Here is a 13,160-nt window from a genome sequence, read left to right on the forward strand (position 1 = left end):
ACTTGATAATGAGTGAGTAGTCTCTTAGCTAGGATTAGTGGGTAATTAAGGGAAACAAACATGGGGATTGATTCATGCTTAATCTAATATGTTCACATGATTAAATTGCTTGCTTGTTGTGATGTCAACTTTATGCACATGTTATGTTTGATGAAATGCTAAGCCTATGAATCCTTGCATTTTTACCATCTCTTATCTACTCAACTTGACTTGTAAGATATAAACCAACTCGAGTCTTGTTAGACCATGCATAGAAGTTGAATAGGAGGAAAGTAAGTCGACTTGTAGGTGTTGTACAATCTAATCGATTCGGCTCCGGGACCCAACTCTTCCTATGAACCGTAAAACATAAACCAACTTGGTTCCCCCACAACATTAATTGCTTGCAACATTGTGGACATGTTTGTATGATCAACACCATGAATCCCCTATGCCCCCATGATATCCTAGCACTTTTAATCAATTGTTTACATTTTTCCTTTTATTGCTTGTTTTACTTTATTGCTTTTATTAGTCTAGGACACAACTACAAACCCAAACAAATCGTGACACTAGCATAAATTGAGATAGATAGACTTAGAACCCAAAGCACACCGTCCCATGGATCGACCTCGACTTACCGCTAACTAGTAGTTTGTTGAGTATTATAAATGTGTTTGATTGGTTGAGTGACGACATCAACCGGATCACATTTAAAGAAGAAGGTCCCATTAGATGTCCCACAACTAACTTGTTGATTCTTCAATAATTTGGGGTAGTTTCCTTTCTAGCGTCCAACAATTAAGACAATGGAAACTTTATCGGTCGGGATTGATAGGTTTAGTATTGTTATTCTCAATAACGTTAGTTTTAACATTACCTTGTATCAATTCCATTCTAATTTTACTTCTTTAAAACCTTATCCTTTTCTTAACGGTTTAAGAGAATGCTCCCACTTATTTCAATGAGTCTTTGCTTTGAGAAGCAAAATTATATTCATGAAGACTACTCTTCATTCGTTTGTTTAGTCTTAAAACTTTCATTGAAGTGGTTGCGGTATTTTGGTCTATTACGATTTCCAACAAATCTAGTCACCAAAATGATTTAACGTTTCAAAATACTTAACTCAATTAAGCACATGAGAAACCATTCATTGTAAGTAGATATGTTAGTCGAAAATCAAAAACCCTTTTGATCACGAATAACTTTCATCTATAGTCTTCACAAGAGATCCTTACAATGGATAATACGAGGTTTTTAGAAGAAAAATTCAAATTTTGTCTTTAGTTACGATGTTTTAATGGAGATTTGAACTAAAAATCGAAATGATATCGTATAATTTGAGGTAAAGAAATAGAACAATACGATAACGGAATAATGAAAATAACACATTCATCGTTATAATAATACTTGTAAATAAATTTAACAAGATATGAACATTTATATCGTGACCTCTACCCAACTATTATAAATGATTCCAAGATCCAAATTCATATTAACTTGGGCACGGTAGGGCCGATTCATCCCTTATCAATATAACTCGGTGGATTAACTCTTTAATCGATTCTACTTTTAGAACACTTGGTCGATAAAACTACATAAATATTTATCTTTAGCCCGGAACACATGCGACTACGGTCACGAATACTTCCGTTGAGCTCAATCCAAATTTCGAATAAATGTGTCCATGATCCAAATCCATATCAACTTGGGCACGGTAAGGCCGATTCATCCCTTATCAACATGAATTCGGTGGATAGACATTTATCATCCACTTTCCCTACGTAACAAGGTTTGTACCCCGGTAGGGCCGAGTGCACTCCCTCATGAAATAGGTTTTCATGGTTTCTAATTTTTGGTAAGACTAAGTCTCAATTGTTTATTTTAGCGAGAGGTCAAGTCAATTTATTATCTATCACATTTTAAGTGAACTAAAGCGGTGAACTACGATAATTGTAATTGACACGGTCGATTAACTCGATTAAATGATAATGCATGTTTTAGTTATGGTGATTTAGCGATGCATGCAACATATAAATAAAATGCAAAGCATAAATAAAATCCTAGTATGGCCTTCCTAAAATAGTAAATCTAATAAACTATTACAAATTCGGAAACCAACTCCATTGGTCCCTTGAACTTCGGTCTTGGCACGCATTTCAAGGCAACACTTTCTTTAATGGATCGCCTTCTCGAGTGGCACCGTCTTCAAGGAACTCCGGAATAAATAAATTACATAATAAATTACATAATTTCCTATTATAAATTTGTAATTAAAAATAAAAATAAATCTATTAAATTACAAAACGGTGATACGAGATCACAATAAATTACAACGGAATCGATATTCCCATACATTTCGGGTAATATCAATTAAAACTAAGGCCATACTAAGTAAAATTACATAAAATTAAAATATGACAATCATAAATAAAATGCAGCATTATAATATGTATGAACATGCCAAATTTTATGCTAAATCGCCTTTAAAGAGCCAATATCGTATATTAATCGGTTTTTACGGATTTGCGTGATTTAACCTTTTAAAATCACAATAATTACATAAATTCATATTTATGTGCAAGTTAATTACCCTAACCAACTTAGGACTCAAAATTAGTCTCCACTAACATATTGACAATAATTAACTTATATTTCTTAATATTGTTCATAAAAGGACTCAAAAATACAAAATTATATCATAAACTTCAAATTAAATCATAAAAATTTCAAATAATTTCAAAATTTGAAATTTAAACTCATGAACATTCTGGAAAAATACCATGACACTCATAATGTTCAAAACTTAGGTTAAAATTTTGAAAATTTATCGAGAAAAACAATGTTGCGGTTTATCGAATTTAACAATTATGACCATAAAAATATGAGAAAAATTATTTTTATCAACTTTTCACTTTTAGATCCGAAATATATGATAAAATGCAACATGTAATGTTTTTCTTTAGTCATGAAGTATGTTTTAGCATTTTTACTAACTAAAGTCACTATTTATGTGATTTTTCATCAAAAATTCATAAATCTTGCATAAGACTTCATTATAGCCAAAACTTTTACACACATCTTGTAAAATTGCATCTGAAAACATACTAAATTTCATGACCAGATTCGAAATATAACTCATATTAACCTATTTTCCCATTTAAATACGATTTTAACTTGAAAAATCCATATTTCGAGCATAACAACTCATTTTATCATGAAAATTTACAGGTCATCAATATAAAATATATGTGAAAACATATCCAAAAACCACTGGAAAAATAGAAGTTTAGCTATTTTTAGTCCAAAAATGACATTTTTATGATAAAAATCACATTTTAATGCCATTATTATATAAAATGAACAATAAAATCCATAAATTAAACCAAAATATCCTAAAAACATTTTAGGACCAGAAACTTTAACATGCATAATAAATTTCGTGATATATCATAATAAACACAGATTTATAAGTTTTATATGTTAATCGTATAACTCGGAAAAACAATAACCGATTTGCATGCAAACAACCTAAGGCTCTTGATACCGCTTGTTGGAAATCTTATTTTAAATATCACATATTTTGGTTTAAAGTTTTAGTCATAAAACCTTAAATATAGATCTTATGCATGAAAACTAAATAAGAAGAGATAAGAAAATAGTTTTCTCACCATATGATTTTCGGATTAAAAGGGCACAAGTAAGATCTCCTTCTTACTTGTTCTTAAGCTTCCTAATATTGGATGAACAAGGATTCAAGCTTAGAATCCCTGCCAAGAAATTATACCCAAGATAACCTCTTAAAAAACTAATATTATTATTACTAGAACAATACTAATCTTAATAAAATTGACCCAAAATATTGTTTTGTCCTCTTGAAATTTCGGCCAAGAGGAGAAGAATTTTGGAGTATTTGTTTCTCTTTCTAAACTTCTTTAAGTTATTTTGTGAATGAATGAATAATGCTCTAACTTTTGCATGTAGTGTAAGAGTGGAAAAATAAGCAAAACTTTTGCTCTTTTTCATGTGGGAAAACCGAAATTGGGAAGGGGAGATATAGCCCAATGCATGCTCTCCTTTTCTTCCCAAGAGAAAGCTATGTATGCAAGGCTATGTTTAGGTCTTATAATTATGTTTTCCACTTATAGATAATCAACACAATTTTTATCCTAATACACCCTCCATTTCGGTACACACACATAAAATGGATGAGTCCATTTTATTTGTGATTTTGTCAATATGTCAAATGTGACACATTACATGACATCTTATATATAAAATGTATTTTTAACAATTAAAAATCAACATATTAATAAAATATGTCACTTAGAAAAATTAACATAGTAATTCACAATTACCTGTACAAAAATAGTTTACCAATTCATAAATCACAACATCTTGTATTTATAATAAATTATTCATTCAGATTCAATTGTTTCTGTAAACAATAATTTTATCTAAGTAATAAAACAATTCGATTACTTAGACCGTATCTTATTTAATCAAATTACAATGAGACACTTAAATATTACTTCCAAAATCGTCCGTCAATTTTAAGTAATTTAATTAACTCGTATCGTCATACGATCAATGAAATATTCAATTAAGAGTGTTACCCTTTAGGTATGACCTAAGGGGATCAACTGATCACCACCGTCGCACGACAGTAATGTCAAACTCTAGTCAGCCAATCATTACCGATATGTGTGGACCAGTTGACTGTAAAATATTACATCCCACATGTATTCTTAAAAACGAGATTTAAACATGTGATCATCATGATCGACAGTTGTGATCGCATTATTGTCGGAGGACACATATTCCAACAGAGAGGCATGGAATTGAATTAGACTAAGCATGTGTAGTAGGACGACCTAGTTATAAACAAGGGTTTCTCTAGGACCCGGTCTATGGTTGACACAAATATCGTAAGGTGGGTATCTCTGAGCCTAAACAATTGACAATGTTATTATTACCGAATTTATCATGATCATATATTTACCTTTGCATGTGTGACCCGACTCCCCTAGACTCCCTTTTATCATATAGTTTACATCTTAATATTTGTTAGTCATCAAACCAACAACAAACAAACATAACGAAATCGACCTTGATAAGAATCTTTCCGTAGCATTTCACAACGCAATTCCCGTCTTCTTGTGCTCGACCCCTATTTCTACATTAACTTGTGTCTAGGGTAATTATATTTGCATAGGTAAACGTAAGCCTATCAAACTTTATGCTCAACTCGATAGTAGCTTCGATATTAATAACTTGAGATCATAATTTTTGGATCATCCCCTCCCCATTGGAAAGGAATTGTCCTCAATTCATGTGGCGCCAAACCACCGGGATCAAATATGAACACTCCACGCACATAATCGAAAAGAATGGCAAACAACGGCAACAACAAGCTCGAACATAAGAATGAATCATCTTCGATGCCAAGCTTCAGTTCGTTATCCCCTTTAAATTTTAGAAACCCCTTGTGCCATGGCAGCTTGTGCTTTCCTCCCCTCCACCCTCCGTGCACAAACATAGACTTCTTACCATGAACTCCATTGTCGAACAAATGATGTAAACAAGATGAATCCTTCATAGGCACATCAATCCTTTTTGCTTGAAACTCAACCAAACAACGATTGGGCTGGTTTTGAAACTCACAAAAATCATTTGCAAGCATGACGGACATAGCAAATAATTCAAACCCATGACCAGAATTGAACAAATCACACGCCCCTTCTACATAAGCAACACAAACCTCCTCATCTTCATACTTGTCAAATATTGGAGGTAAATCAAGATTTAGGGTAGAATAAACCTCCATCGAATTTTCTTTTTTTTTTTGTAAGAAGTGAAATCTTCCATTAATAGAAAGAAATAAGACTTACAAAGAGACACCCACTAGAGGACAAGACCCCTCAATTAAGGTAGCTTTAGAAAGAAAAACTAGCACCATCAGCCTCATTAGTGAGGCCAGTCACATAAGCTAAGAGACGAACTCGGATTACCTTTTTAATCATATAAATAAGCTGATCAGTAGAGCGATATGTATCCTGAAAAATTCGCGCATTTCGCTCAGCCCATAAACTATAAACCAGAGCTGCCAAATTACATTTAGCCCACTTCTTTCCCCAGTTCTTCCCAGTGACCTTAGCCAACCACCTAAGCTCATGATTAAGACTCAGATGGTGCCTGTTGAACCCCTGCCAAGTGAACATGGTTTGAAGTACACAAGATGAGTAATCACAAGTAAAGAAGAGGTGCTGTGCAGTTTCCTCAGCTTTGAAGCATAAGGCACATCAACTAACCATGTGAAAGCCTCTTTTACAGAGGTTATCAGTTGTTGAGAGACAATTATGCATAGCAAGAAGGAGAATAAACCTATGCCTGGCATAATGACAGGATCTATGATGGCTTTAGTCCAGTAGAGGTTATGGGAAGGCCGTCTGAAAATTTGGTAAGTTCTTCTCAATCTGGTAGCAGGAGAACCAGTATCATGTAGATGCTTAGCAGTGTGCACACCCACAAGTTGAATGAGCTTGTCTCTAAGGTTGATTAAGCGCTTCCAGATTGAAGAAGAGGTCACTAGGGGCTGAATGGTCCAAATATCCGCATCCTTAATGATGTATGAATGTATCCATTCAGCCCAAACCGTCTCAGTATTGCAAGTGAGCTTCCAGAATTGCTTCATCATAAAGGTTTTATTCCAACTGAGAATCTCCCTAATATCAAATCCCACTGCTCGAGTACTTTTACAAATTTTATCCCAACTAAAGAAGATTATTCTCCTATCTCCCTGAGAGTATCCCCATAAAAATTATCTGCATAGCTTTTCAATGTGCTTAACAATAGCAACTAGGAGGAAAAGACAAGAGCACCAGAAGCTTTCCAAGCTAAAAGCTGCTGAATTAAGGAGCTGAATCCTGCCAGCATAACTCAAAGTCTTGCTAGCCCATTGAGTTAATCTGCTTTGGATTTTCTGAATAAGGGAGTGATAGATAACATTGGTTAGCCTAGAAGAATGAAGGGGGGGTACCAAGATACCTAAAAGGGAATGCTCCCTGAGAAAAGTGAGTAGAGTGTAGGATGGCATTCTTAATATGCTGTTTAACCCCTCCAAAGTAGATGCAAGATTTCTGAGCATTTGCTTTAATCCCAGACAAAGTAGCAAACTGATTGACCCCATTAATTGCAACTTGAACAGAAGCAACATCTCCCCTAGAAAAAATTAAAAGATCATTTGCAAAAAAAACAAATGGGACAGTCCAATCCTAGCACATTTAGGGTGAAAATTAAAGTCAATCCTCCTAAGATGTCTAGAGAGGACCTCCATACTAAGAACAAATAATAGGGGGGAAAGAGGATCCCCTTGTCTCAACTCCTTCTTACTAGGGAAATACCCAACTAAGCTGCCATTGATCTTCAGAGAATATTTGGTAGAGGTAACACAAGTAATCAGCCAGGGAGTGAAAGTTGCAAGGAATCCCATAGCTAAGAGCATTTGCTGAAGAAGTTGCCAATCAACAGAATCAAAGGCTTTCTGAATGTCAATTTTGATCATACATCTAGGAGAAATATTTGTCTTACCATACCCTCTAATAAGCTCTTGTGTGAGGAGGGTGTTATCAAAAATGGATCTACCTTGCACAAAGGCAGCTTGCTCCTGTCCAATCAAATTAGGCAAAACCAATTTAAGTCTATTAGCCAAGATCTTGATAATAGTTTTATAAATGATATTGCAACACGAAATAGGGCGATATTCCAGCACAGTATTAGCATTCTCCTTCATAGGAATAAGAGTGATGACAGTGGAATTAATTTCTTTCAGTAATTTTTTAGTCTTGAAAAAATCAGCCACGGCTCTAGTAAAATCATCCTGAATAATACCCCAAGCTTGCTGAAAAAAACCAGAGGAGTAAGCATCAGGGCCTGGGCTTTTTTTTTGGTCAATAGAGAAAAGAGCTTTCCTGATTTCCTCAAGAGTAACAGCCTGAATAAGCATTTGTTGTAACTCTGCAGTAAGGCAAGGACCAATTTTAATGATCTCAAGCTCTGGAACCACATTACGATCATATTCCCCCAAAAGATTCTTAGAATAATCTTCAAAAGCAGTGCCAATAGAGTCAGTATCCTCACAGATGTTTCCCCTCATATCCTGCACCTTAGCAATAGAATTAATATTCCTTCTAGCGGCTACTTTGGAGAAAAAATAGGCAGAGTTGGTATCCATAGCTTTTATATCATGCTCTTTCGCTCTCTGATGGAGCATACTCAGCTCAGATCTTTTAAGCTAGTAGTATTGCCTATTCAGGTCAGCTTCCTCTTCTTGCAGGTCTCCATTAGTGGGAGAGACTTTCAACTGAGTTTGACATCTATGAAGTTTATCTTGGAGTTCTTTAACTCTAGCAGAAAGGTGAGAAAAATTTTTAGCATTTAACTTCTTTAAAGCAGGCTTCAACATTTTCAAACGAGTGACCAACTGATACATAGCAGTTCCAGACACCTTTGTGGAACAAATCTGAGCAACTGTATCCTAAAAGAGGGGATCATCACCCCAACAATTAAGATACTGGAAGGGCTTAGGTCTGGACTGAATGTTAGGGTCAATAGTTACAATCAAGGGGGAATGATCAGAGATACCAGATGGAAGGGCCTCAGCAAAAGAAGATGGAAAAGAGGATAGCCAGTCCATATTGCATAGGACCCTATCCAATTTTATCTATTTCCTACTATCAGGGTTCTACTTATTAGTCCAAGTGTAATAGCATCCAATAGTAGAAAGATCATCCAATCTAGCATCATCAAGGCAGGAATAGAAATCGTCTAACTCAGAAAGCACTAGAGGACAGTCACTAATTCGTTCATCAACACTTCTAACACAATTAAAGTCACCTAAAATAAGCCACGGGGAATTGTATTGAGAATTCCTGAGGTGGTTCCAAAGCTGCTTCCTTGGTCCACCATCATTTGAGCCATAAACAAAAGTGATAAACCCAGAGAAATAGGTCATATACTTAATTTGGACAGTGATCCATTGACTTGCTTCACTAACAACAGTAACCTTAACAAGACAATTCTTCCATAAAAGCCAAATTCTGCCATTATAATGAGAGTTGTAATTATGCTAGAGAGCAAAATGCAGAAAAGTAGTGCACATTGCTTTATTCTTATTATGAATCTTTATTCTAGTTTCCAAAACTCCAATAATATCCAAATTAGTCTTATTAAACAGGGCCACTACTTATTTTCGTTTGAGGCATTCATTCATACGTCTAATATTCATTGATCCAATTTTCATGGGGAAGGTGGGATGTAATCAGTCCCCTCTATAACCTCCATTCAATTTTCTTCAAAAAGCATGAATGCCCTTCAACAACTTTCAAATACTCCATCTCTTTTTTTTATGTTCCCGTATGAAAAATACCACGCGTGATTCGTGAACAATATTTTTTTGTAACCGTCACGCCTTGAATAACAAGTTAATAGAAACTTTCTCCTGATATGCAAAACCGATTAAGCCTCAAACTACCTGCCTGAGTTTAACCCTTGAACTCCAATCGCAATCAGAAATTCAACTAACAACATGGTTTTGAGACGCCTAGGACCGTCTAGATTTAGGGAAATCAAGAGCCGAAGCTCTGATACCACTTATGATAGAAAATTGCGCGGAAGCGGTTTAATAGAATAACGAGCAATAATGAAAAATGGATATTTGACCAATCTAGACCTATAGATCGTTCAATGGTGATGAATTTCGCAACACCTATTGCTAGTTGATCGATTTAATGTTTGAAAACGCGTCAAACAAGAACTAGGGTTGGAACGAAAACGCGTTGATCCGAATAGCACAATTGCAACAACAATTCTGTTTCTTTTCTTATTCAATATTCAATAATCTGTTGTGACAACCATTACACGCCTTATATAGGCTTCAAAAATAATCTAATAACCGACCTAGTATCTTTGATGAGATATTATTCTTGCTAAATAATAAATTACCTAAAAGATATAACAGATAATTAAACTTCCTAAAACTGAAATAAGGAAATAATTAAATAGGAAATAAACTAACTAATATTCTGAAATCATAATAAGCCTAATAATAATAAATAAGACGATATTTTATTCTATTCCGAGCTCTACCAATATCTCATGCCATAGCTGAAAACAACCCTAAGTAACCGAAAGTAACAGTTGTTGAGACTGTTTCCTTGAGCAGCTTTTAAAAGCAACAGTTGTGGACACTGTTTCTTACTCCGTGCATTATCTACTTCCAACTTTATGCTCAACTCGTTAGTAGCTTCGACGTTGATAACTGGAGCTCATAATTTTTGGATCATCCCCCTCCCCCCGGAAGGGAATTATCCTCAAATCATGTGGCGCCAAACCGCCGGGATCAAATAGGAACACTCCACGGACATAATCAAAAAGAATGGCAAACAACGGCAACAACAAGCTCGAACATAAGAAAGAATCATCTTCGATGCCAAGCTTCAGTTCGTTATCCCCTTTAAATTTCAGAAACCCCTTGTGCCATAGTTGCTTGTGCTTTCCACCCCTCCACCCTCCGTGCACAAACATAGACTTCTTACCATGAACTCCATTGTCGAACAAATGATGCAAATAATATGAATCCTTCATAGGTACAATAATCCTTTTCGCTTGAAACTTAACCAAACAACGATTGGGCTGGTCTTGAAACTCAGAAGAATCGTTTGCAATCATGATGGACTTAGCAAATAATTCAAACCCATGACCAGAATTGAACAAATCACACGCCCCTTCTACAAAAGCAACACAAAACTCCTCATCTTCATAGTTGTCAAATATTGGAGGTAAATCAAGATTTAGGGCAGAATAAATCTCCATCGAATTTTCTTCAGAAAAGCATGAATGCCCTTCGACAACTTTCAAATACTCCATCTCTTTTTTTTTGTTCCCGTATGAACAGTACCACGCGTGATTCGTGAACACTATGTTTTTTTTAACCGTCACGCCTTGAATAACAAGTTACTAGAAACTTGCTCCTGATATGCAAAACCGATTAACCCTCAAACTACCTTTAACCCTTGAACTCAAATTGCAATCAGAAATTCAACTAACAACATGGTTTTAACATGCCTAGGACCGTCTAGATGTAGGGTAATCAAGAGCCAAAGCTCTAATACCACTTATGATACGAAAATTGCGAGGAAGCGGTTTAATAAAATAACGAACAATATTGAAAAAGGGATATTTAACCGATCTAGACCTATAGATCGTTCAATGGTGATCAATTTCGCAAGACCTATTGCTAGTTGATCGAGTTAATGTTTGAAAACGCGTCAAACAAGAATTAGGGTTGGAACGAAAACGCGTCGATCCGAATAGCACAATTGCAACAGCAATTCTAATTCTTTTCTTATTCAATATTCAATAATCTGTAGTGACAGCCATTACACGCCTTATATAGGCTTCAAAAATAACCTAATAACCGACCTAGTATCTCTGATGAGATCTTATTCTTGTTGAATAATAAATTACCCAAAAGATATAATAGATAATTAAACTTCCTAAAACTGAAATAAGGAAATAAGTAAATAGGAAATAAACTACCTAATATTCTGAAATCATAATAAGCCTAATAATAATAAATAAAACGATATTTTATTCCATTTCGAGCTCTATAAATATCTCGTGCCATAGCTGAAAACAACCCCAAGTAACCGAAAGTAGCAGTTGTTGAGACTGTTTCCTTGAGCAGCTTTTAAAAGCAACCGTTGTGGACAGTGTTTCTTACTCTATGCACTATCTACTTCCAACTTTATGCTCAACTCGTTAGTAGCTTCGACATTGATAACGAGCTCATAGTTTTTGGATCATGTCTAGTGGCACTCGGTCCTTCACTTTGTCGAGTGAGGCTCTACTCGGCCAAGTGAATCGTTTACTTGGTCGAGTCGAATCTATATAAATGCGGGGTATTACACAAACGCAAAAACAATGCAAATTATCGTCATTGCTACTCAATTCACCAAGACTCGACCTAAAATAAAGAAAAACATGTTTTTGGGTTTTGAAATTTTTTCATTTTTTTGGATTTTTTGTTTTTAAAGACACAAAAATAATTAAAGGCATACAACAGAAATAAATCACACAACATAAATAAATACTCCCCCAAACCTAAATGTCACAGTGTCCTCATTATGACCCTAACAGCACATCAATCACAATAATCCAACAGCAGCAGTAACTTAAAGGACACCACTAACAATGGGAATAGGGAGATAACTAACAACCTAAAGATAATACAATCAAAGAAATACAAAAGAGGATAATACCAACTATAAAGTAGAAGCTCCCCAAAACCAGCTGCAAAGTGGAGGATGTAGTGACCAGTTGTCACCACTGCTCATCTCCATCATCATCATCATTGTCAATACCATGAATGGCCTCATCATGCTCATCAACTTCCCTCATAAAAGCCTCAACACCTGGATCAGCAACACGGCCACCACGTCGACCACGACCTCTAATACGACCGCCTCGAAATTCACCAGATATCCCTGAAATAGAAGCGCCAAACTGGCCACCATACCCTGAGGTCCCAGCACCAAACTAACCTCCTTGAGAATTAGAGGCCCAAACTGATCCCTAAAGCCACCAACAGGCATATTAGGCCGGATAAGATTGTAGAAAGGACGACCAAGAGCACCATACTCGCGACTAAACTAACCAAACTCTGTTGGAGTAACACCATAAAGATGAAAAACCTGACTCTTATCCCCAGGAGAAGAGTACTAGCTGGGCGAAGTGCCAGTGTATTAACGCCCCTCAGATAGATTAGTGGCCTCCAGCTGCTCCCACAACCGCCTGTTAGTCAAGGCAGTTTAATCCCCTCATGAATCCTCACCTCCCTCTCAACAACATGATCAAAATGGTAACCATAATGAGTAGGAGATGCAAAAGATGGAGCAGCAGGCCGTGGCTGAAAAGATCCAGGAATATGAGTAGGTGGAGCTCAGAGTGGTCTACGGCGTCCTGTAGTGGTGGTAGTGCTAGAAGAAGGCTCATAATCAGTCATTGGCTCATAAGGAGCCTCACCCTGAAAGTTAAGCATCCTACGAGCAAACCTAGTAATAATAGCCCCACAATCTATACTTGCATTCTTCCCTGTCATACGTTCAAGAGCACTAGCAATA

At 35.8% G+C, this 13,160-nt stretch overlaps 1 protein-coding gene across 1 annotated transcript; it reads right to left on the minus strand.

The window, feature by feature from the left end:
* Window positions 1-5,915: 5,915 nt before the first annotated feature.
* LOC141607756 (uncharacterized) lies at window positions 5,916-8,212 on the minus strand. The gene is made up of 5 exons (XM_074427107.1): window positions 7,383-8,212; window positions 7,019-7,200; window positions 6,853-6,905; window positions 6,230-6,778; window positions 5,916-6,185 (listed from the first exon to the last, which is right to left on the minus strand). The coding sequence occupies exons 1-5, from the start codon at window positions 8,210-8,212 to the stop codon at window positions 5,916-5,918; spliced, it is 1,884 nt and encodes a 627-aa protein (XP_074283208.1).
* Window positions 8,213-13,160: the final 4,948 nt, after the last annotated feature.

Source organism: Silene latifolia, chromosome 10, assembly GCF_048544455.1.
Source record: "Silene latifolia isolate original U9 population chromosome 10, ASM4854445v1, whole genome shotgun sequence".
NCBI lineage: Eukaryota > Viridiplantae > Streptophyta > Magnoliopsida > Caryophyllales > Caryophyllaceae > Silene > Silene latifolia.